The following is a 23,899-nucleotide window of genomic DNA, read 5'->3' on the forward strand; positions in this document are numbered from 1 at the left end:
CCGGTGGCAGGGTTTGTCCCCGTCCCGCGGGCGGGCAGGCAGAGGTCCCGGGAGGGTTTCCGGGAAAGGGGGAGGCTGGATTCAATCCTTGTCTTTCACCTGGGCTGGAGTCCAGCCCCAAAATAGCCGTCCAAAAACAAGATCACATGAGAGGAAAAAAATAGCAAGGCGAAGGATTATCCATCCATACTTCCCTGATCGGTGCGGGTGCAGAGCCGCGGCCGGCGCTGCCAGCCCGGGGCCGCTCCGCTGCCCGCCCCGGGGCCCGGCTCATTCCCGGTGCCGGTGCCCAGCGGCGGGACCCTGCCTGGCTCTGGGGCACCCGGGCGTGCTGCGAGGGGCGTGGGTGTGGTCCTGTGGCTCCGAGGGGTGGAGCGAGGGCCAGGGTGACCCCAGCACATCCCTGTCCACCTCCGGGCAGGTCAGCGGCGCTGCCGCCCAGCTGCCCCCAGCGCTCAGCCCTGCACACCTCGACCCTCCTCAGGTGAGTGCCTTTTCCGGCATCCTGCACTTCCCACCCTGGCACAGCATCACAGATTCCCGGGGGCTTTGCAGTCCTTTCCCAAAGGGTTTGCAGCACGTTCCTGTTTCCTGAACTCCTGGCCAAGCTCACCAGCTCGTCCACGTACGTGGTGCTGAGGAACAACTGGGGTTTCCTTTTCCCCTGCCCGGCTCTGGGGCAGGGAGCTGGCAGGAGGCAGGAGGGGGTCTCCACTTCGGTGCTGTTCCCAGCTCGTACTGGTCTGAGCGGTGCCCGCTGAGTCCTCCCAGGAGTACCACCTCAGGAGGGATAGAACCAAAGCCCAGGACTGGGGGATCTCGTGGGTCTCCCTTTAAACGTGCAGGAAGTTTTGCTTCAGTCGTCTCTGCTGTGGGACCGTGGTTTGGGGGGATGAGGAGCCGCCGGGGCAGCGGGGCTGGGACTCAGCTGCCCTCACGGGCACTGTCTGTGTGCGTGGGGCCAGGCAGGGAAGCACCTGCAGCTTCCTCGGGGCTCCGTGGTTAATTATTCACTCTGCTTCCAAACAAGCCCGGGAAGTGTCTGTTATTGACGGCACTCAGAGCCAGGGCACTGCTGGGCGCTCGAGGCACTGAGGTGAGGAGATTCCTTATCACAGGCGGAGGCAGGAGCAGGAGAGGAACAGGAGCAGCAGCCAACCATCAAATTCATCCCGAGAGCCTGGGAAATACCACAGGCCCCTGCTGCAGGTGCTGCCGGGGCTGCCCAGACAGGGCTGGCCTAGGGAGGGCAGGGGGGAGGCAGAGCTGCTGCCACGGCAGTGCCCCCATCCCCACAGTGCCCCCATCCCTGCAGAGTCCCCATTTCCACTGTGTCCCTCATCCCTGCAGTGTCCCCCATCCCTCCGGCTCTCGGTGCAGGGCCCGGGGCCACTGCAGCACAGTCGGTGTCTGGGTTTTGGCCAAGCTTCCTCTCCCCGTGCCCGGTGCAGATCCCGCTGCCCAAGTCCATGTTTGCTCTGTGTCTGCATCGCTCCGGCTCTTGGCTCCATCCCGGGGCCACCACCCCTCGGGACAGGCAAAAGGACACAAAATTGGCAGGACACCGTCTGCAAAGCACCGCACCAGGGCTGCTGAGTGCCAACCACAGACAGGGGGCAAGGGCAGCAGGGCAAGTGGGGAGGGCTGGGGTGCAGGGAGGGGGCAGCCCCCTGCAGCTCCGAAACAAGGGGGTGTTCCCTTGAGTGAGAAAACGGAGCAGCATTTCCTAATCCTCCCCACATCCTCACAACCCCCGTGCCTTCCATCCAGGAGAGCTTGAGGCAAAGCCGGGCCTGCTCTTCTGTTAGATTCAGGAATGTTTGGCCATACCTATTTTTTTATTTTCTGAAAAAGCAAGAGGAAATATTGGGCGGGATTATTAAAAATAAAGAAAAAAAAAAGGAATATTGATATGGCCGGAAAGCTCCGAGTCCACCTGCGCTGTGGGGAGCGTTAGGAGCCGCCCCCAGCAGGCGCTGGTAACCCCAGTCAACTCGGGAATGTTTTATCCAAACGTCTGGGCTCCGGGCATTTCCAGCCCGGAATGCCTGTCCAAACACACTGGCTCCATGTGAGCCGGGACTAAAAGCCTATTCTGAGCGAGCCTTAGATAACGCAGCCTAAACATCTCCACATCAAAGGGCTTGTGGAGCCCGGCCAAGCGCTGAAATCATCGCTCGGGCTCTGTCAGTGCTCCATTAGTGCTTCATTAGAGCTTCATTAGTGCTGCGGCAGCGACCGCGGCCTCGCACCCCACACAGCGGCACCCCAACCTGCTCCCACCCCTGGCACCCCGTGAGCCCCGAGCCCACCCCCGGCACCCCACGAGCCCACCCCAGGCACCCCGTGAGCCCCGAGCCCACCCCTGGCCCCCAGCAAGGGCAATGCCCCGGCACAGCCCCTACGGCAGAGCCAGCACCGCCACCAGGCTCCAGCGCCCATCCCTGGGGACACGGAGCTGCGTTTTGTCCGGCTGACAGCGCTCCCGGAGCACTTCGGCTTTTAAGGCCGAGCTCTCCGGTGCCAGCGGGAACGCAGCCGTGCCCGGCAGAGCCCTGTGGCTGTCCCTGCCCCGGTCCCTTCTCGGCAGTGCCCCCGGGGAGGGCAGGGACCCCCGTGGGGAGGGCAGGGGCCCGTCCCCGCTGCCCGGGGCACTCGGGCATGGCTGGGATGAGGGAGGTCATCGCCTTCCCGGAGGGTCCTGAGGCACCCGGCGCCGCAGGAATGTCCTGTGCCGCAGGGAAGGGAAACGCGAGGGACAGGAAGGCCGATGCTGCTCCGGCTCCTGGGGGGATTTGTCCGCTCCTGCTGCCGGGGGGCTCAGCCCCAGCCGCTGCCCACTGCGCTGCCCGGGGGTCGGGCAGGGCGGGCAGGTGCCCGGCCCCGCTGTGGGGGTGGATGCGATCAGCCTCCCCCTTCCCCCCCCGCATCCTCCCGCCGCTCCCCCGCCCCGAGGCAGCTCCTCCTCATCCTCACCATCCCCGATCGCTCTGTTCCACCCCGGTTCTCCCCGCGCGCACTCGGGAGCCGCAGCCGGGAGCGCCGCGCAGCCGCCGGTAGGTGCGGGGCGGGGGGTGGGAGCGGTGGGACCCGCACCCGGGGCGAGGCGGGCGCGGGGCTGAGCCCCACGGGGTGCCCTGACAGCCCCACGGAGACCCTCGGGATGCTCACACATGCCCCACGGCACGGATTCCCACTGGAGGTTCTGGGATCCCCTCGGAATGCTCGTGGATGCTCCACGGACACCCAGGGGATGCTCTGCCACCTCCACAGATCCCCACGGGGTGCTCTGGGTTCCCCATGGGATGCTCTGCCAGCCCCGAGGATCCCCACGGGGGGCTCTGGGATCCCTATGGGATGCTCTGCCACCCCCACAGATCCCCAGGGGATGCTCAGAGAGAGGGGGCAGAGGGAGGTTCTGAAGCGCAGGGTCCGGCTGGGATGTGGTGAGGCAGCAGGTCCCTTCTGCAGGGACAGCTTTAGGGTGGCAGGGTGCTGCTCCCCTCAGTTGAGACAACCCCCCCTGAAACCCTGCAGGTGCCCCCAGACCCTGGGAGACAGGAGTAGCTCAGTGATGATGGCATCATTCCAAATGGCAATCTCCAAATTACTGCAAATTCACCTGGAGCTCTGGGCAGAAGCTGAAGCCCAGATCAGAATTTGAACTGAAATACATAAAACCACAAACATTTAAAATGGCAAAACACAATATTTGGGCCATTAAAAAAAACCAAACCAAACAAATAAAACCCAGCAAACAGAAAGGAAAATCGTTGCAGTGACACAGCACTATAAATGGTTCATTTTTGATGCAAAATAAATAAATCACAGAACCATAGAACGGTTTGGGGAAGCCACAGCTTCTCTGGGCAGGATTAGGGATGCCCCATCCCTGGCAGTGTCCAAGGCCAGGTTGGACAGAGGTTGGAGCAGCCTGGGACAGTGGAAGGTGTCCTTGCCCATGGCGGGGGGAGGGCACTGGATGAGCTTTAAGGTCCCTTCCCACACAAACCATTCTGTGATGATTCCATGATTTATGACTGAAATATCACCACGGGGATTATCTTGATGGACTCGACAGCCCAAACGCCTCATCACCACCATGCTCTGAGCTGTGAGCTGCTCTCTCAGCCAAAATAAAGATGCCAAACACAAGGACAAATTTCTGCAGGCTCGAATCTTCCTGGCTGGGGGTGCAGGTGTCAGGCTGAGACACCGCACGGCCCCAGGGCCACACGGCCCCACTGCCCCCTTCCCTTGCCAGCACCTGCAGCCTCTTGGCTCCTTCGGGCCGTTCAGCAAAGGGGGAAACCCTGATGGAGCAGCAACAGCTCCCTGTCCCTGTTCCTGTCCCTGTCCCCCTTGATAGCAGCAGGTCCCTGTCCCTGTCCCCGTCCCCGCCGTGCCGGGGGTCCCGGGCGCTGCCGGGCTTCGGCTCAGCTGGTCGGGAATAAGTGTAGGGAGCCAGAGCCAGCTGCACGATGAGCTGCCTCAGCTGGGAGGAAGATCAAGGTCTCAGCAGTGGGAGGAAGGCCAAAGTCATTCAGGGAGCTTGGGAGGAAAAGTTCATCCCCTGGGCTGGGGTGGAGCTGGGAAGGAAAGTTTATCCAAAGGGCTTGAAGAGCTCTGGGTCTGGCTGGAGACCTCGGCAGACCCGACCTCTGTCCAGCCCAAATCCAAAGTGTGTGTTCCTGCAAATCCCAGGCAAAGAGGAAGCTGGGCTGACCCGGTGTGCAGGGAGAACAATTGGACATTGTGCTGCCTTATCACCACTGAGCCCTGTCCTGCCTGAGGAACCCATTAAACTTTAGACCCCTCTTTGGGCAGCCCTTCCCGTACATCTTGTGTGCCTCTTCAGCCTCCCACCCCTTTTCACTCTCCACTTTTTCTTGGTCTCTGCTTTTCCTTTGGCCTCCCACTTTATTTTGGCCTCCTGCCCTTTTCAGCCTCTGCATTTCTTTCCCCCTTCACCCTTTCTTGGCCCTCTACCCTTTTGCAGCCTCTATTTTTTCTGTCCTTGTTTTTATTTCTGATCAACCTTTTTTTTTTTTCTCTTGCACTCCTAACCCTTTACTTTTTTTCCTCCCCAGCCTTCTTTGTGACTCCACTTCTTTTCCAGACTCCTCACCTTTAGCCCCCATTTCTCTTTCAGCCTTCCTCGCTTACTCCATCTCCATTCTGTTTTGCCCCTTCATCACTGCCTCAAAACACGTTAGCACTTGCACTGCATCTTCCAAACCCTTTCAGGAAATACTCTCTGGAAAAAAAAAAAGTATATTCCAGGGAGGTAAAGGCTGCCATGACCTCCCAGGCTGCCCCTGCGTACCAGCACTTCTCCCTCCTGGGCACAGTGGGCACTGACTCATGGCTGGGGCATTTTTAGGAATCCTGTGTACATTGTCTGGCAGTGCAGAGCTGTTGGGGATTATCGTGGGGGCTGGAGGCCTGGCTGGGTCTGTCTTTCAAATAGAAACTTCACAATAGAAATCCCTTTGGAGAAGAATTTGTTGAAAACCAGTTCAGCGAGGGATATGATGGCTTTGTCATGGTCTCTGCTGTTGATGCAGCAATCCTCCCTCTCCCCCTCTGGTTTTGGGAGGTGCCAGGTTCAGTTCCTGTTTCTTCCCTTGTTTCCAGCATCAGTATCTGTTGGTTTAAAGCTGTTGGAGAACCAAAGTAGAGGCTGGGGCCATGCAGAGCAGCTGCAGCAGCAGTCAGTGACTTGCAGGTTTTATATCCCCCAAAATCTGTCGGTGCTTAACAGGGCAGGTAGCACTGCCCACCAAGGCATGGGGACTTGTGCCTCATGCCAGGGTTTGAGACAGCTCTGGCCTCCAGGCCTGAGGAGGCAGAGGCAGTCTGCACCTGGCACCTGCAGTGACAAAACTCTGGCTGCCACAGGTCCTGCTTTTCTCTCTAAAACCTGGAATAACAAAAATGCTTCATTTTCATCTGCTGAAGGTGGTAGAGAATGGCTGAGACAGACCCTCACAGTGCCAGGGTTAATATTTAGGAATTCCCTTCAAGAACAGCCAATACACAGCCAGTGCTAAATAAAGCTCTATTAACCCCAGCACAGCAGCATAACACACACCCGTGGTCCGGCTGAAAGCCTAACCTCAGTTTTAGTGAGGTAACAAACCCCATTCTCCTGGGCCTTAACTCAGAAGTGAGCTCAGAAAATCCCCTTTGACTGAGCTCAGAAGAACCCACTTCCCCTTCTGTTTGTGCTTCCCAACCCCCCCAACCGCCCCCCTTTGCCCAGGGAAAGCACTGGACAGAGGAGTCTGCTGGGGAAAGGACCGAGCTGAGATCCCACAGGCAGCTTCCCATGCCTCTGGCATCAAAGCCTGGCAGCTGTCCCTGAGGACAGGGCAGAGAGGGGTTTCACAGGGTGTGGGAACCAGGCTGGCTGCTGTGCCCAGGTACCACTGACTCACGGCATGGCATCTAAAACCCTTTTGTCCCCTTCAGACTCCTTTTGGGAGTGGTGGTGTCTGCCCTGAGCCATCCTGCCAAGGATTTGCCCACTGCCCACAGCAGTCTGGACACACAGTTCATCCATGACTCACGGCCCACTGTGCTCACAAAGTCTGTCCTTGCTCCTGGCTCTTAATTTAGATCTGGGTCTCAGCCTTGATCTTGGCTCTTTCCTTCCCACAGCTCTGGGGCTGGTAAATCTGCCTGTCTCACCTGCAGACCAGCCTTGCCAGCTCTCACCTGTGCAGGGACCCTATTTCTGCAGAATCACAGAACTGGAGAGCTGTTTAGTTTAGAAAACCCCTCTAAGACCATCGAGTCCCACCCTTCCCCCAGCGCTGCCAGGGCCACCACTAGCCCCTGTCCCCAGGTGCCACATCCATACAGCTGTTACAGCCCTCCAAGGCGGAGCCAGCCTGGCAGTGACCCTGTGAGGGGCACGGTTGCCCATCCTGATGGATGCTGGTCCCACAGGGCATTCCCAGCCCAGGGGGTCAGGCAGGCAGCTCCCCCAGTCTGCATGGCCACCTTGGGGCACGGTCACCCCCACCTGCTCAGGGGGCCCCCAGCTGCACACTGAGCCTGTCTGCCCCGTGCTCAGGCCACGGAAAAAGAGCAGGAGCCTGAGGAGTGGTTTCCCTTCTCCACTCTCATCCTCGCTCCAGGGCAGACAGGAGGGGGAGATCTTTACCGTGACAAATCCCACTCTGTGCATCCCAGGATGAACTCCAGATCCGAGCTGTCTGCTTATCCCAACACTCTCTGCATGCCATAAACCCCCTGGAAATGATGTTGGTCACAGGAGCTCAGTGCCAGACAACCCATCTGCTCCCTGCCCCTCTCCCTGGCACGCGCTGCCCGGGACAGTCGCTGCGGGCACAGGGACCTCCTGCATCCCTGTGCCATCCAAGCGGGACAAGGACAGCCCTGTCGCCCTCCATGCATTTCCACACCCCCCAGACCCGGCACAGGGCCATTCCTGTATCCATGACTCGCAGACCCCAAGGCTGCCCTGCTTTCCCCCGCTCCAATTACGTGTTCCCCAGAGAAGTTCCTTTGTTTTTCCCAGAGAGATCCATCGCTACTGCTCCGACAGCTGCACAGGCCCGCAGGACATGTGGGTGTTGTACACAAGAGTACCCAAATGTGTACTTTTTCACTGGAATTTCCATCTCCCTTGATACTTGATTCTCTATCGAAGGTCAAATCTTGGACATAAAATGCAAGTATTTAACTTCAAGTAAAACACCCTCCCTTCCCCTTCCTTAGTATTCCCATTGCTGCCAGGTGTTCACAAAAGCTTCTGACGGGACGAGTCACTGGCTGCCAGACTGCAAGTGGGGATCTTGGAGCTCACACCTACCCTGGTGTGGATGTGATCCTCCACAAAGCACAGGGGATGCTCACTGACTCCCTGGGGATCCCAGTGCAGGGCTGAATGTGCAGCTCAAGAGTAAGGAGAAGGTAAAAACCCATTGGGGCTCTGGGTGTGGCACGCCCAGCCAGGCAGGGGGCACAGCAACTGCTGATCCTCAGACTCTGCCTGGTTGTCCCAAAGGGCTTGGTTTAGTTTGGGGTTTTTTTCCAGTTAGACAGTCCAGGGCATCTTTCTGTCTCAATCATCACAAGCATCACAGCAGAGAAGCTGTGGCTGCCCCTGGATCCCTGGCAGTATCCAAGGCCAGGCTGGACACTGGGGCTTGGAGCAGCCTGGGGCAGTGGGAGGTGTCCCTGCCGCGGCAGGGGTGAGACTGGATGGGCTTTAAGGGCCCTTCCAACCCAAGCCATCCTGTGATTCCATGATCCTTGTCCACATCCCTGTGGGCCAGCCTGGCCCCACAGCTTTCCCCTGAAGCAGCTGTGGAAACACCGGACACAACAAACGCCGCGGTGTCTCTGAACTGCCCACTGCAGAGCTGGAAATAGCCAGTGTGGGTGCCAGCTTGGGGCTGAGGTTCAGCAGGTTGTTAAAATTGCAGCCTTCTGTCCTGCACCATGCCCTTTGTGGTGCTTTGTTGTTTACAGAGGTGAGAAGGGGCAGAAGAGCTTCCAAAAAACATCCCCTTCCCTCTGAGGGTTCTGTAATGGAAACCCAAGGCAGGGCTCTGTTTTCCTTGGAGCAGCACCGCCTGCTCCTGCTGCTGTCACAGCCTGTGGCCACACGTGTCACAGCAAGGACCAAACAGGTGCCCAGCTCTGCAGGGAGACAGGTGTCTCATTGTGTCCCTGTCTGGGACAGCAGGACCAGAGTTAGGGCTGTACCTTCCACGGGGTCTGGCAGGTCCCCGGTGAGTGACTCACGCTCCTTCCCAGGCCAGAGCTGAGGGTGACAAACAGGGCTCGGTGTCCATGGCCTCCAGAGCCACCCACTGCCACAACTGAGAATTCCCCAGTTTTTGCCTGAAGAACACAGCTCAAAGCAGTGACCTGTCTGGCTCTACAGACCACAGGAGGTGGAGATGCACAGCTGCTCTCCATAGTTTACTCCAGTGACTACTTAGCCACACTGATTCCAGTTTTCTTGCTGACCTACTCATCTGCACTTAACAAGATTCAGCTCTGAGCTTGCCTTGCTCCGATCTTTCATCTGAAACACTCCTTGCACACTCCTACATGCTGCAGCTTTCACTGGAAGGCATTTTCTCCAGTCCCAAAGTCATGCAGATAAGAAAATTATTATTTATTGGAGGATTTTCCTGGTAATAGCCATTATTAACTCAAGCTTTTATTGCACTGTTAATGAGCAACAGCCTAAGCTCCTTACTCAAGCAGCCTGGAGGGAAAAAAAACAGGAGTTGGCATCCAGGGGTACTAGAGACTGAATTTAAAATAAGACTTTGGGCAACAGAATTAAGAACAGGATTCTCCCAGCCAGTCTTACTTAGATGTTAAAAAGAGCAGCTGTGCAGCCCTTCCACAAACACTGCAGGATGAACACCATCAACTCCCTGCACAGTTTCTTAGGAAATCACTGCTGAGCTTATGGTGAACCCAGAAGCCAAGTGATTTTCCTTGGAACAGCCCAGACCGAGGCTGTGCTGGAGGAAGTTGGATTTCTGAGCGATGATATGTCTGCTGATGGTTAACCACCAGGATGGATGTGGGGTTTCATTTGGCCTGGAGATGAAACCTGTGATTCCAGCATCCTCTGCTTCTCTGGAGAAGGACAGGGAATAAAGGCTGAACCCAAACTCCAACCCCAGTTTTGAAGCTGGAGCCAACCCTCGGCTGGGCTTGGCCACTCTTCAGAGGGCCAGCTGCAGGAAGCGCTGCCCGACACCATGAGAGCATTCCTGCTTCTTGCTCCCAATCCCAGCCCCGTGAGCATCAGCAACAGCCCTGGAGGTGTTGGACCCGTCTGAGCGCTGAGGGGGTGGCGAGGGCTGGCGGCTGGCGGAGGGTGACCAGGACACTGAGTGACAGGCACGTACCTGGACGGGGCCTCAGCACAGGATTGGCTTGGGGTGGGACTTGAGGGCTCAGAGGGGACATGGTGTGACAGGAGAGCCAGATCACCCCTTGGATTAACAGCATGGAGAGAATTTCTGGGGCTGGAGTTTGTCATTTAGCGTCATCCGTCCGTCCATCCATCTGTCTGTGGGTGTGTGGGGCAGCCACACCTGCAGCGCCAGCCCAGACAGCCACAGCCGGGGCTCTGTGGTCTGACTCTGTGCCCAGTGTCCTGCACGGACGCCGGGGGCGGCTGGCTGGGGGATGGGGACACTGCAGAGCCGGCTGAAGTGTCACAGGCCGCACATCCTGCTGCGGGAACTGGGCAGCGGGTCCTGGGCAGGGAGGGATGGGACCCCACTGCAGGGCCCCCCAGTCTGGGGCTGCCGAGCAGGAGCCAAGGGGCACACGGAGTGCCCCCTGCCCCCAGGGGCTTCCCACATCATCACAGAACACTTCAGCCAACACCTTATCAGTGGTTTCCACTCCCTCCAGATGCCTTTCCCTGGGAAGCCAAGCACGGGCAGAGCCGGGGAGGAGAGGTGCCCACAGCCCTGCCCATAACCGAGGTGGCAAACCCAAAACAAGGCACCGGTGCCTGGTGCATCGGCCCTGAGTCCTCAGCAGCCTCGGCAGCACGGAGCCCCCTCCTCGGGTGACAGGGATGAGACTGGTGTCACTCGTGGCACGTCAGTGGCTGCTCCCAGCCAGCTCCACGTGCTGGAGCAAGGCAGCAAAGCGCTGGAGCAGGAGCGATGCTTTGCACTGGTCTCGGCACAAGCCTGGGAGAGGGAAGGGGCGCCTGGGAAGGGCCGACAGGACCCGCTGCACCCGGCAGGGAAGGGGAAGCCCGGGGTGTTTGCGTTGCCTCTGCTGCAAAGCCCAGAGGTGTCCCCTGGGAGCAGCGCATCCCGCAGCCCATCCTTGGCTGGAGGGACTGAGCGTTGGTGATTCTCTGTCCGGGCTGTTCTCCCCATCCTGCAGGTCCCACGCACCCGGCTTGCTCTGGGAGACAGGGCTCAAATCCGGGACGTGAGGCACAAATCTGTGGGATCTGTGTGTGCAGCCAGTGCTGCTCGTGTTCGTGTCCCGGCTCTTGGTCCGAGCCCAGACAGGACACAGGGGCAAGAGCTTCCTGGCAAAGCTTCTGCTCTGGGCTGGATTGACTCCTGGAGCTGGAACTGCAATTAAGTTAATCACCGGATGGCAAAGGGCCGTGGGTGGGAGGTGGGAGAGGCGGGAAGGGAATTAGAAAGTGCAGAATCTCCTGGTTTCCTGTCTCCCCACGGACACCACCAGTTCGGTGGATGTTGCACTGGCTGTTCCAGTGAGAAGCAGCAGCTGGGCTGCCCCGGGCTCAGAGCTCTGAAGAAGCCATACCTGGCTCCGGGGAAGGAACGGAGCTTCCCCTTGGGCATCCCTGAGGGCACAGGGCTGGGATGGGTTAACCCCGTCCCTCCCGTGCTGCTGCTGCGTTTGTCATCGGCCATTAGTGACACCCACTCAGGAAGCTGCTGAAAGTTTCAGCTTTACACCCCCTCTGTTTTACCTGCCACAAATCCAGCGTGACTCAGTGGAATGGCTGTTTGCTGGTGGAGAGCAGGAGATGATGACAGCAGGCATTAGTTAAATTGATTTCTATGCTTTTGGTCACACTTCATACAACATATTCCACTTGCAAAGGGTACAACCTGGCTGGTAAGTGTTTCATTAAGCAGTTAATCACATCGCTAGAGATAAAATCACCTGGCCATAAACAAGACTAGAAATGAGTCAATGCATTCCACTGATACTCACAGAACGATCTATTGCATATTTATCATATGCTTTGCCTAATAATTTATTAAGTCCCTCTAAGAGGATGTACAGTCCAAGGAATTCAAGCTGTACCTTGCACTGCCAGCCCCCGGGGGGGGAGGCAGCCCTTGCAGGCTGCCCATGCTGATGATAACCCCAGACCCACCGAGCTGATCCTGCAGCAGCCAGAGCATGAGGAAACCTCTGCCTGGTCTCTAATCCTTTCCTGGATGAGGAAATCCATCCCACACAGTGGTTCTCTAAAACTTATGATGAATAAAAGCCCTTTGTATCTGAGAGATGTTTATCCCAGGTAGTTCTCAGATCACCCCAAAGCCCACAGGAATCCCCAGAGAGGCAATTCAGAGCCTCAATTCCTTAAAAATATTCTACCTGTTGTAAATGCTTTCCATTCCTATATGGAGCATCTGAGCTGCCTGGGAAGTGACTGTTCTGTTCAGGTGACTGCAGTCAGCAGTGGGAGTGGGAAAGGAGCCCACCAGGAGGTGATGCTGTCTGATCCCAGCTGAGTCACACGTCCTGGAAGAAACAGCATTTCTGCTTTAATGGAGAAAATAACACTTTCCAAAGTGAAACCAACTGGAGTGTTTCCACTGAACTCACCGGAGCCAGGTTCAGGAGACACTGATCTCATTAACTGAAGTTGGGCAAAACCCCAGGAGACTCCTGGGTTTAGCAGCTTTTCATCTCTCTGGAGTTCTCTGTGTGATCTTTAGCTGATATCTAAATGACAATTGTGATTAACTGCACTTTTCAGTACCCTGGCCACTCAGAGGCCATGCAGAACATTTCTTTCCAAGCCTACATAAAGGATTGTGTCCAAAGCCAAGGACAATTTTGATGTATTTGAATCAATCCAATCTGGTTTTAACCCAGTAGCTGAGATACTTTGGCTTTCCTCCGTGTAGTAGCCAGGTATTTTGTACCTAAGGAAAAAAGGCTCGCCTTAGCTGGCTGCCTCTGGGTTGAGCCTTTGCTGGCCACTAAATTTGTGCCACAGGAGCCATAAAAAAAAACAAAACACAGAAGTTCCTGGCAATTCTGACACAAAAAAACCTTTCGGACCATTAGGAATCCCCCACGTTCCCATCAACACCACCTTTGTCATGCAAACAAGTGCTGTGTAGTGAAGTCTGAATCAGCTCTAAAACAGAGAGAAAAGGTCCCCACTGCTTCCATGGCTCCCAGCATGTGCTGTTATTTCAGAGCTCACATGCCTGATATTGGCAGCACGACCAGCCCTCGATGCTCAGAGTCAGATGCTTGCAGAGTTTGGGATTTCACATCAAAGCCACTGGTCTGGCCAGTGATAAAGTTTGGAACCAACCCCAAACTTCTCAGAATTTCACAGCTATTCCAGCCCCGCGCCAGGCTCCTCTGCCTCGGAGCTGTAGGGAGCCAGCACAGCGCAGCCACCACGGCTAAGCAGGACCTGGATCAAATGAACATTCAGGTTTAACTCACTTCCTAAGTCTTTTTTTACCTTCAGAAATTATTTCTGATCCTTTGGGGCGCTGGCATCTCCATCTAGGAGAAAGAGCTGGGTGCCCTCAGCTCCCCACACCGCAGACAGAGCTGGGGCTGTCCTGGAGCAGGTGCCCTGGGCGCAGCTCCCAGGGATTCCTCCTCAGTGGGGTTTTCTCTCAGGCAGCACAGCAAAGCTGTTACACAGGGCTGGAGGAAAGAGGAGCCACAAACACAGCTGCTCTTGGACAAACAGACCCCAACTCAGCTCCAGCTCTCTGTCCTAGTGCGACCGGCGGGGTCAGCGCTCAGCAGCAGCCATTCCCCTCTTACAGCAATCTCCTCTTGGAATATTTTCCTTTCTCCATGGAGCACCAAGTAACTGCTGGTGTCTCTCAGCTTTGCATATTTGAGAGAGCTTTCCGTTCTGCTTTGAGTTATTTAATAGCATTGTTGGGCTTCTACCCAAAGAAATAAGGCCCTTTATGTTGTCTTTGGTTCAGGTTCTCTCTCTCACTCGTGCTTTTTAATTCCCATAAAAACCTAACGTGTTCCTGCCAAAAGTGTAATGGTAGGGCCATGAGTGGTGGTGTTTGTAGAGGAACAACTCCATGGCCATAAAGTCTGAGAACAGCGATAGTATTTAGCATGGGGAGGCAACAGGAGTGGAAAAGTGTTCATTGAGCTTTGCTGGGGCAGTCAGGGCAGCTGGCGAGCACTGGAGTCTTCCTAAAAATAGCAAAAATAACCTTAGAGGAAATAAGTGATGATGAAGAAGCCATTTCCAGTTGAGCTGCTCTGGTTAAGCTGTCTGGAGATGCCCTCAGACCTTGAGGTGCCTGTGGGGAGCCCCCAGCCTGCTCCTCACCCCTGCTGGCTGCAGAGTTTGCTGAGATCCTGATCAGAGCTCTTGGATCTGGGATATTTGCTTCTCAATACCATCCATTATCAACCCAGGAGACTGCTGAGTGCCTTTCACCCTCACATAAAGGTTCAAGAAAAGCTTTGGTTCTAGGAAATTACCCAGTGCTGCCGTCTTGATGAAGGCTCAGTGGAGGACAGAGCCCTGTGTGCCACCCTGTGTGACTTGGGGGCTTTCCTTCAGAGAAGGCTGGCAGTTAGCAAGGAAAACTGAACTGCTGCATGAAAAGTATGATGTCTTGGGAGAAAAATTAATTTAGGGACCAGACTCTCTAAGAAATACTTAATTGCACCTGACCATGGTGTTAAAAATAAAGATTTTGAGTCTGTATTTGGCAGGTCCATCACCTGCTTTGGAAACCACCAGGAGCCACAGAGCTTCTGAGGCTGCATCTCCAACCTCATGGCAATAGGTGGGAGCTGGCCTGTGTTGGCACTCCAGAAAGCACTTCCCAAAATCCCATTCTGTGTCAAAGGGGGCATCTGAGAGCAAGGGCTGAAGTCTGTACGAAGCAGAGTCGGTGCAGTGGCTGGGGGTGCTTTCAGCAGCAGCCACACAGGCTTTATCTCCAGGGGTTCAGCTTTCAGCAATCCAGCTTCCAGAGGTTTTTATCCTCTGCAGGCATCTGGGATCCATTGCCAGGAGTGGTTTCCCCTTCTTGCAGCTGCATTTGCAGACTTTTTAAAATACTAAAGGGTTTAGAGACAAATGTTTAGAGGTTCTCTGTACATGTGCATGTGTGTGAGCATGTCTGTTGCAGAGTTGCCACCCTCAGTATCTCCCAGGGCCCTCCAAGCCCCACAGCAAACCCACAGTGTGGCCCTGGCTCCATCCCAACGCACCAGTAGCACAACTCAGTGCTAAAGAGACATTTTTACAATCTATAAACACATATAAACAGTGACTATAAAATATTTTCCATAATACAGCTGTGGGAATACATGACATTTAAAGCAATTTCCTGTATCTAGATTTATTCTGTGCCATGTCTTTTTCTGTTCATAAATCCACTTCTCTCTAAGCACTACAGAACTCTGTGTATGAAAGACAGAATGAATTCATGGCAGATTTTAAATGTAGTTTCTAGGCAAAAAACATGAATGCACCTGTGGGACTCTGGCCCCCACCTGTGGCATCTCCTGATGCCACATCTGCGATGGCACTTCTGTGATGGCACTTCTCACCCTCCAACATCCACAGCATCTTTCTTTTATTGGACTGGTGATGCCTTCAGGTTTTGGCACAGCATCTGCTTAAATACGGACTGTGACCACAGTCTCCTGCAAAATGAGGTTTCAGGATGATCTTCCACTGTCCCAGGCTGCTCCAAGCCCCAATGTCCAGCCTGGCCTTGGGCACTGCCAGGGATCCAGGGGCAGCCCCAGCTGCTCTGGGCACCCTGTGCCAGGGCCTGCCCACCCTCCCAGGGAACAATTCCTTCCCAATATCCCATTCATCCCTGTCCTCTGGCAGTGGGAAGCCATTCCCTGTGTCCTGGCACTCCAGACCCTTGTCCAAAGCCCCTCTCCAGCTCTCCTGGAGGCCCTTTAGGCATCGGGATGCTGCTGGTTGATTCATGGCATATCTTAGACTCAAAATTCCCATTTTCCGTGTGCTATTGATCAGTGTCTGGGTAAATCTCCTGCTCAGCCCAGGCAGGGAAAGCTCCTGCCCCCTGCTCATCTGCCACCCGACCCAGCGTGTGTCCTGACCTTTTCTCTGTGTGTTCTTGGGCCAGGTGAGCTGCAGAGTGCCAAGAGATGAGCAATATTTACTACCTGACATGCAGCGGGTGTTGCAATTCCTGGTCATAATTGTGTTTGAGCATTATAATAGTGGAGAGAGAGTTATTACCTGGGCTCCCTTCCCGCCTCTTGCGGGTTCCAATCAGACACTGGGTGTTTTTCAAACTGGTTTTCTGAGTGTGTAATTTTAGCACGTACGTCAATAGAAAGGAGAACAAAAACAGAATTCGCTGTGATAAAATTAAAAGGACAGAGTCCCTCCTGGCAAGCCCCACCCGGCGAGGAGACAGCCCCCCGCCACCTCCCACGCTGGGGGAGCATCACCTTGGGCTGTGTCACAGCGCTGTGAATCACCTGCCCCAGCCAGCCCGGCCACCGGGACCCCCGGGCTCCCTCCCTCCCTCCCTCCCTGCCTGCCTTTAAAGCCTGGCAGCAGCAGCGTGTGCCCAGCACTCGGTGTCACCCCTGTGTCACCTCTCTTGCAGCCCGGCCCTGGGAGAGGCTGCGGGATGGCCGAGGGGGAAATCACCACCTTCACCGCCCTGACGGAAAAGTTCAACCTGCCCCCAGGCAACTACAAGAAACCCAAACTCCTGTACTGCAGCAACGGGGGCCACTTCCTGCGCATCCTCCCCGATGGCACCGTGGATGGCACCAGGGACCGCAGCGACGAGCACAGTAAGCAAACCCCGGGGGCTTCTTGGGGCGCTCCTTGCCCTGTGATTCCATCAGCTGGGAAGGGAGGAGCTGGGGAAAATGGGGTCTGGACCAAGGTTTGTGTGACAACACAGCTCCCAGGGGCCAAACAGACCTGCAGCTCATACGCGGAGCAGGGGAGGTGTCATATGTGTGCTGTCAAAGTGTAGATAGAAAGGATATAAACAGATATCTCAAATGTGAAATCTGACGCTGGCATCGTCTCCTGGCAGGTAGGCAGACACAGGGGACACAGCAGGGCTGGGCCGCACACGGGCAGCTGGCCCTGGCAGGAAGGGCCCAGGGCAGCCTGGCATCCCACACACAGCATCACATGGAGCTCTGGGCTGTCTTTGCATTGTCATCTGTCTGCCACAGCTGTTGAACAGGTCACTCTTGCCAGGGTCTCCCCTTACCTGTCCCCACCCCTGCAGTTGGTGACCGTGGTGGCTCCAGCCCGTGGGACACTGGGACCTGTTCCTGGGAGGAACTGCTCCCACAGATGCCACCACTTGTCCTAACAAGGAGTCATTGGAAATTTTATGATTTTTGGGGTCTTGCATTACCAAAAACTCTTCAGAGGATTTTTTAACCCAATGCCCAGGAGAGCTGGACAGGCCACACAGCAAAGCTCCTGCAGGGCTCCGTGGGCAGCGGGGCTGGGCTCTTCCCCTCAGCTCTTGGCAGCAACCTGTGGGTGCACCATATCCTGAACATTTACTGGAATAGGACCGGGACCTGCCAGGCTCCTATCTGGTGAGAAGGAAGGGCTGGGAGTAGCCAAGCCAGCCTTACAAAGTGCTAAGAAAAGCACTTTTATTTTCTTCAAACCACAAACGCACATGTGGCTTCTCCCCCAAACTTAACCTTTCCTCTCGCTATTGTTGTTTTAATGACAGGCAGTTTAGAGCCGAGTTTTAATTACAAACATTTTCTCCCCAGCACGAGGCAGTGCTGGGGGATGGATGAGGATGAGCTCCCTGAGGCTGGATAAACACAGAGTGGGGCTCCAGCCTCCAGCCAGGAATAAACATGGCACGTAACCCCCAAACCCCCGGGAAAGGCAGCATGATGACCTGAAGGATCTGAAAGACAGGACTGGGCTCACAGACCCACGAGGAGAGGTGGTGTGAGCTCAGGCAGTGTCTCTGCAGCATTTTTCAGAGTTTTGCTGGAGTCAGAAGGGTAGGTCAGGATGAAGATGGCCTCTCCCGGGACACGGGGAGCTACCGAGGACAGGAGCATCCACTCCCCGTGCCCCAGCCTCAAGCTGTTGTCTCACAGCATGGATGCTGTCACATGGCCCAGCCGCCCAGCCCTTTTCCCTCTGGAAGAGCAAATCCTTCACCTTGGAGTGGTCCCCATGGCTGCACCGTGCCTGTGGGCAGTGAGGGCAGGCAGGTCCTGCGCCCCGGCTCGCTCACACCTCCCTGGCTGCTGGCCTGGGGCCACGTGTTTGCAAAGCTCTGCCAGAAAGGAACCTCCTGTAAGTGATCTCATAAACTCGGATATAGGAATGCACTAATATTTACAGAGGAAACTCCTGGAAGGGCTGTGTGCCAGCGGAGCAGCCCTGTGCAAGGTGCCCTGCTCTGAGCACCAGCGGCTGCCACGCTCCTGCCCCTGCGCCTGGAAAATGATGGAGCTGCTCAGCAGCATTCCCTGGAGTGCAAGAGGAGCAGGCCGGACCATGACTGGCACTCTGGCATATGGTCACCCAGCTGAGACAGGCACCTGCCAGCCCCAGGGAGGGACAAGACACAGAAACACCCACAGTTCATTGGGAAGACAGCAGGGACAGCAGCATTCCAGCCGCACTGGCACTCTGCAAACTGCCCATGTGCATTTTGCTCCAGACAAATACCAAGAATTCTTATTCTTCTCTTAAATGGCCTCAGAATCAGGGAGGATCTCTAAGAAGAGCAGAAGGAGTCGCTCTCTCTAAGCCTTTGTTGTCCAGCCCTTTGTCAGGACCCACTTCCCACATCCTTTGTGTGGGCATTCCAAGCTTGCACCGTGGAATGGAAAGAAAACTTACCTGGACACTGCAGATTCTTCAAGATGAAGCTCATGCTCATTTCTACAAAAAGTCTCCTTTTCCCACTTTCATCTCATTAATCCATGGAAGGAAATCTCTGTACAGACCTGGAACAGAACCTGTAAGAATTTAGTGCATGAGCTCCTTCCCCAGATCCACCGTTCTCCCTCCCTCTGTGGCCAAAAAACTCAACATCCCCATGGGCAGCTGGAGGGACCCTCGCTCCCCTCTCTCAGGGGCAGGTTTAGGACAGTATCATCAGTTTCATCCCATTTCCCTCCTTTCCCCCTGGACTGCTCCTCGACCAGGTCCCGAGCCTGCAGCACCTCAGGGAATGCAGGTGGGCTGGGGCTTTCCCAGATTCCCAGCCTAAACCAGACCTGCACTGGGACTGAGTGTTCCTGCAAACCTGCACCCACACAATTTCCTAATTAACCATCATTTACTGAGCAGGAAATGCCAAAAATGAAGAATGTGAACCATTGCAGCAAAGATTTCACTGAGACGGGTGTTCCGCCAGGCCAAGAGGTAACATTGCCTTTTACCTCATCTAAATAAGGATAAATAAATTAAATATAAACAGGAAGGAAGGAGACATCCGTTCATTCTTCATTCAAACCAACCTAAATATTGCTGTTATAAATCTTATGGAAAAAAGCTGCCTACAAGATGGAAATGATCCCTGGGAAGAACTGGAATTTGCAAGGCACTGTGACTGCAGCCACAGCCTTTTCTATTTCCCCATTCCCCATCTACAATGCGCTGGATAAATCCAGCTGCAGCACACGGCTGGACGGGATGCTTTGGATCAGGGGTTTGCAGTGCAGGCATCTGCAGGCTGCCCATCCCTGGCTTAGCTCTCAAAATACTTCTTCATGTGTCACTCCTTAAGTGTCTTGTCAAACCACATGAGAAATTCGTAAATTAGAGCCAGAATTAAAACCCCAATCTCCTGTGTCCCATTCCAGCGTCATAACCAAAACGTTGCCCTTCCTTTGATGCAAAATAAGGGAAAAATTGGTCTTTGGTTCCTAAAGGATGGCTGTGGGGTTTCTTTGAAGAAGAGGGTACAAGGAGACACTTTTATTACACGCTGTACTGCTTCCTATAAACTCCTTATAAGCCAGGCTTCAGAACAAAACACCCCACCAGCCTTCCTGGCAGCTCTTTTTCCCCCCTTTTCCTACTTTCCTTTCACTGTTGTTGTTTTTTTTTAACTCCCAGTTCAGCTGCAGCTGAGTGCAGAAAGCGTGGGGGTGGTGCACATCAAGAGCACCCAGTCGGGGCAGTACCTGGCCATGGACACCAACGGGCTGCTCTACGGCTCGGTAAGTGGGAGGATCCCGTGGGATCGGACACGGAGAGGGCTGGAGGTCTGCAGAAATCTCGCAGCCCTGAGTAATGCAAACCACAGGCAATAATTAGGCTCTGTTTGTGATTCTGGCAGCTGCACGGCCCCTCTGCATCTGGCTTTATTTTGGGGGGAAATAAATAAATTACCAAATAATGCTGTTTACTGCCCTGCCTCTGCCAAATATTGTATTTCCTATCTGACACTTGATAAATATTGTGCTTCATACCTGGAGCCGCAGCTGCTCTGCAGCCCCTCGGCAGCTGCCACCTGGTGTAGGTGTCCCTGACCATGGCAAGGGGCTGGAGCTCAATGGTCTTTAAGGTCCCTTCCAGCCCAAACCACTCTGGTTCAGTGCTCTGAGCCTGCAGGTGCCACCACACAGCTCAGGGCAGAGCAGGAGCCAGGGCCAGGAGCAGATTATGGAGCACGGGGCTGATTTGTCACTGCCAGTGAAGATTCCCGGGTCACAGGCACCTTGCTGCAGGAGTGGCCCAGGGGACTAAATCAAGGCCACTTACCCCACACTTTAAATATGAGCTTTGCTGGGGTGTGGGAGTCTCAGAGGTGGGTCTGGATGGCACCTTAGCGAGGAGAGCTGAGCTGGGATTGCCACGGCAGGAACATCCCCCTCTCCCCGGCACCGCCCCGGCTCACTGTGCTTCCTCGGGCTGTCTTTCAGCAGTTACTGGGTGAGGAGTGTCTGTTCCTGGAAAGGCTCGAAGAAAACCATTACAACACCTACGTCTCCAAAATGCACGCGGACAAGAACTGGTTTGTGGGGCTGAAGAAGAACGGGAACAGCAAGCTGGGCCCGCGGACTCACTATGGCCAGAAGGCGATCCTCTTCCTGCCACTGCCCGTCTCGGCCGACTGAGGCCGGCCCAGAAGCTCCGAGATGACCCCAAATCCCAAAACCCAACTGCTGCTGCCTCCTTAGAGCTCGTCAGAGCTCCAAGCTTTAGGTCAAGGCTTTGCCAAATCTAGCCAAAGCAGAGTCCCTTTGCTCTGCACGAAGCTTTGCAGAGATGAGGGGACGAGCCCTGACACCCCCTCAAGGTCCACGGGGCCTCCGTCCTCCTGCCCCCAGCCATGTGCCAGTGTGTGCCACGTCCCTCAGCTGTGTGCCCATGTGTTCCATGACCCTCAGCCGTGTGCCTGTGTGTGCCACATCCCTCAGCCGTGTGCCCGTGTGTGCCACATCCCTCAGCCGTGTGCCTGTGTGTGCCATGACCCTCAGCCGTGTGCCCGTGTGTGCCACATCCCTCGGCTGTGTGCCCGTGTGTGCCACATCCCTCAGCCGTGTGCCTGTGTGTGCCATGACCCTCAGCCGTGTGCCCGTGTGTGCCACATCCCTCAGCCGTGTGCCTGTGTGTGCCATGACCCTCAGCCGTGTTCCTGTGTGTGCCACATCCCTCAGCCGTGTTCCTGTGTGTGCCACATCCCTCAGCCGTGTGCCAGTGTGTGCCATGACCCTCAGCCGTGTGCCTGTGTGTGCCATGACCCTCAGCCGTGTGCCTGTGTGTGCCATGACCCTCAGCCGTGTTCCTGTGTGTGCCACATCCCTCAGCCGTGTGCCCGTGTGTGCCACATCCCTCAGCCGTGTTCCTGTGTGTGCCACATCCCTCAGCCGTGTGCCAGTGTGTGCCACATCCCTCAGCCGTGTGCCAGTGTGTGCCACGTCCCTCAGCCGTGTGCCCGTGTGTGCCACATCCCAGGGCTGTGTGCCTGTGTGTGCCACGACCCTCAGCCGTGTGCCTGTGTGTGCCATGACCCTCAGCCGTGTGCCTGTGTGTGCCATGACCCTCAGCTGTGTGCCCGTGTGTGCCATGGCCCTCAGCTGTGTGCCCGTGTGTGCCATGGCCCTCAGCTGTGTGCCCGTGTGTGCCATGACCCTCAGCTGTGTGCCTGTGTGTGCCATGACCCTCAGCCGTGTTCCTGTGTGTGCCATGACCCTCAGCCGTGTTCCCGTGTGTGCCATGACCCTCAGCTGTGTGCCATGAACTAGGCAAAGCTCCAGCCTCAGACCTTGGCCTCCCTCACAACATCAGTAGTGTGTGTTTCATGCTCGTACCTGCCATATGTTATTTGTATTTATTTATTAAGTAAATATGTCTCTTCTACAAGCTGCTCATAAGTAATTCCAGGCACCCTGACTCTGTCCCAGTGTCCCAGTGAGGACGGGGCAGTGGCACCGACTGGCGTGAGGGTGTGATGTACAGCAGCAAGGGGCTGCACAGGAGTGGCAGAGCACCACACCCATTCCCAGAGGGATTCCTCCCACTGCCTCCAAATCTGGCTAAATGGGGCTCTAAAAATGGCACTGAGGCCCCTTGGTGGCTCCCAAACCCTCTGTGAAGCTGAGTTTCTCCATTGCTGGCACAATGCAGATCTCCCAAGCAGCTCAAGAGCCACTCGCGCCAGGTGAGAACATCACCAGAACACCACACTGCCATGCTCCACCCAGAGCATCCGCAGCTCCTCTGGAAAACCTGTGCCAGGGCCTCACCATCCTCACAGGGAAGAATTTCTCCCTAATATTGAATCTAAATCTACCATCCTTCATCTTAAAGCCATTCCCCCTTGTCCTATCCTGCCACCAAGGACAGGGACAAGAGACAAGTTCTCCCTGCTCCCAGCAAACCCGGGATCAGCCATCCTACATGGAGGAAGGAATAAAAGGCACCCTGCCTTGCATATTTCTGCAGCAGCAATTAGCCACTAATTGCTGCACTTTACAATTGCTCTGCTAATTATTCACTCCTGAACTTCTGCACTTGCTGGTTCCCAAATCTTCTCCCCAGCACTGACAGCATCTCTGTAATCCCAGTGCTCCCAGACAAACTGGGAGCTGGCATGGGAATGGCAGAGCCGTGGCTGGCAAGGAGCACGTGCCAGGTCCTTGCACCTTCCCTATGGCCTGTCAGAGCTGCTTCCCGCCTGTGGGATCCATGTGGAAATCGAGGGGAAAGGTGGATTCTGCCAATCCTGCAGGTCCCAGCTGCTCCTCTTGGCCAAGAGAGGGACCCAGCCACTGCCGATGGCCCTGGCTCAGCTGCTCTGGTGGGGCCAGCACGATATTCCAACGGCAAGCACAAAGCCGGGCCGGACAGAGGGGTGTGGACAGACAAGAACACCCACACTCTTCCTGAACACCGTGGTCACTTTCCCTGCGAGAGGCTGGGCCGTCACTCAAGTCAAAAAGTGAATTAATGCATGAGCGGGAGACCCAGGTTTCTAATTAAACTGGAAAGTTGGACCGTGTAAAGCTGGATTTAGCCGTGCTGCCTTGCAACACCTCATTAACCCAGGGCACTCTCTCGTTAGGCTTCTGCCGCTCCGAAACCGCCCCCGCAGGTACAGCTGACACCCAGCTGGGGAAAAAGTCAGCACCTGCTCTGAAAAATAATCGCCAGGGAAACCACAGTAATTGCTTCAGACAGATGGACAGGCCAGCATTGCCCGGAGAAACCACGCTCACCTCGGGGTGTTTGTCCTTAGGGTGAGAGGCAAAAAGGGAGAATTATAAGATTTCATAAAATCTTTGCGAGTGAAGATCTTTCCCGGTAAGTGCTGGGAGCCCGAGTGTGCTGTGAGAGGGGGCTCCTGGGCAGGGCCGGAGACACCGCGCAATGAAGACAATAAATAAACCCTGCCCCGCAGGCTCCGGGCCGGCAGGCGGGAATTGCGCGTCCCCTCCGGGATGCCCGGGAGGTGGCGGTGCCGACGCGCCGGGAGCGCCGGCGGGGACCGGGCGGGGACCGGGCGGGGACCGGGCGGGGACCGGGCATCCCCCGCGCTGCCGCTGCCGGCGGGCGGACACGGCAGCGCCAACAGCTGGCTCGGCATCTGGCGCACAAATGCAGCGGGAGGAGCTGCGGCGGCCCGGGACGCGGAGGGTCCCCCCTGTGCCGCTGCTGTCCCGCTGGCCGGGA

At 55.9% G+C, this 23,899-nt stretch overlaps 2 protein-coding genes and 1 long non-coding RNA gene across 12 annotated transcripts in view; 2 read left to right on the forward strand and 1 right to left on the reverse strand.

Moving 5' to 3' along the window:
• Positions 1 to 206: 206 nt before the first annotated feature.
• Positions 207 to 22,087, forward strand: FGF1 (fibroblast growth factor 1). Of its 3 annotated transcripts, none has more exons than XM_048319721.1 (4): positions 207 to 484; positions 16,365 to 16,557; positions 19,838 to 19,941; positions 20,650 to 22,087. In XM_048319721.1, the coding sequence occupies exons 2-4, from the start codon at positions 16,389 to 16,391 to the stop codon at positions 20,839 to 20,841; spliced, it is 465 nt and encodes a 154-aa protein (XP_048175678.1). In that variant the 5' UTR covers positions 207 to 484; positions 16,365 to 16,388; the 3' UTR covers positions 20,842 to 22,087. The 3 variants fall into 3 exon arrangements, with proteins under 3 accessions (XP_048175678.1, XP_048175676.1, XP_048175677.1); XM_048319719.1 differs by having other exon boundaries at positions 210 to 484; positions 20,647 to 22,087; XM_048319720.1 differs by lacking the exon at positions 207 to 484 and adding an exon at positions 2,951 to 3,056 and having other exon boundaries at positions 20,647 to 22,087.
• Positions 11,557 to 23,899, reverse strand: part of LOC125333652 — a 50,795-nt gene continuing 38,452 nt past the window's right edge. For 5 of the 8 annotated variants that reach the window (XR_007206944.1, XR_007206938.1, XR_007206937.1 and 2 more), the window contains 3 exons: positions 18,614 to 18,732; positions 12,352 to 15,414; positions 11,557 to 12,267 (listed from right to left, as the gene is read on the reverse strand). This is a non-coding gene — a long non-coding RNA (uncharacterized LOC125333652). Of the gene's footprint in view, positions 12,268 to 12,351; positions 15,415 to 15,988; positions 16,053 to 18,613; positions 18,733 to 23,899 lie in introns of all 8 variants that reach the window. The other 3 variants (XR_007206940.1, XR_007206943.1, XR_007206942.1) reach the window with 3 other exon arrangements.
• LOC125333649 (keratin-associated protein 10-4-like) lies at positions 20,993 to 22,087 on the forward strand. The gene is made up of 2 exons (XM_048319718.1): positions 20,993 to 21,225; positions 21,256 to 22,087. The coding sequence occupies exons 1-2, from the start codon at positions 20,993 to 20,995 to the stop codon at positions 21,965 to 21,967; spliced, it is 945 nt and encodes a 314-aa protein (XP_048175675.1). The 3' UTR covers positions 21,968 to 22,087.

This window comes from Corvus hawaiiensis, chromosome 15 (assembly GCF_020740725.1).
Source record: "Corvus hawaiiensis isolate bCorHaw1 chromosome 15, bCorHaw1.pri.cur, whole genome shotgun sequence".
Taxonomy (NCBI): Eukaryota; Metazoa; Chordata; class Aves; order Passeriformes; family Corvidae; genus Corvus; species Corvus hawaiiensis.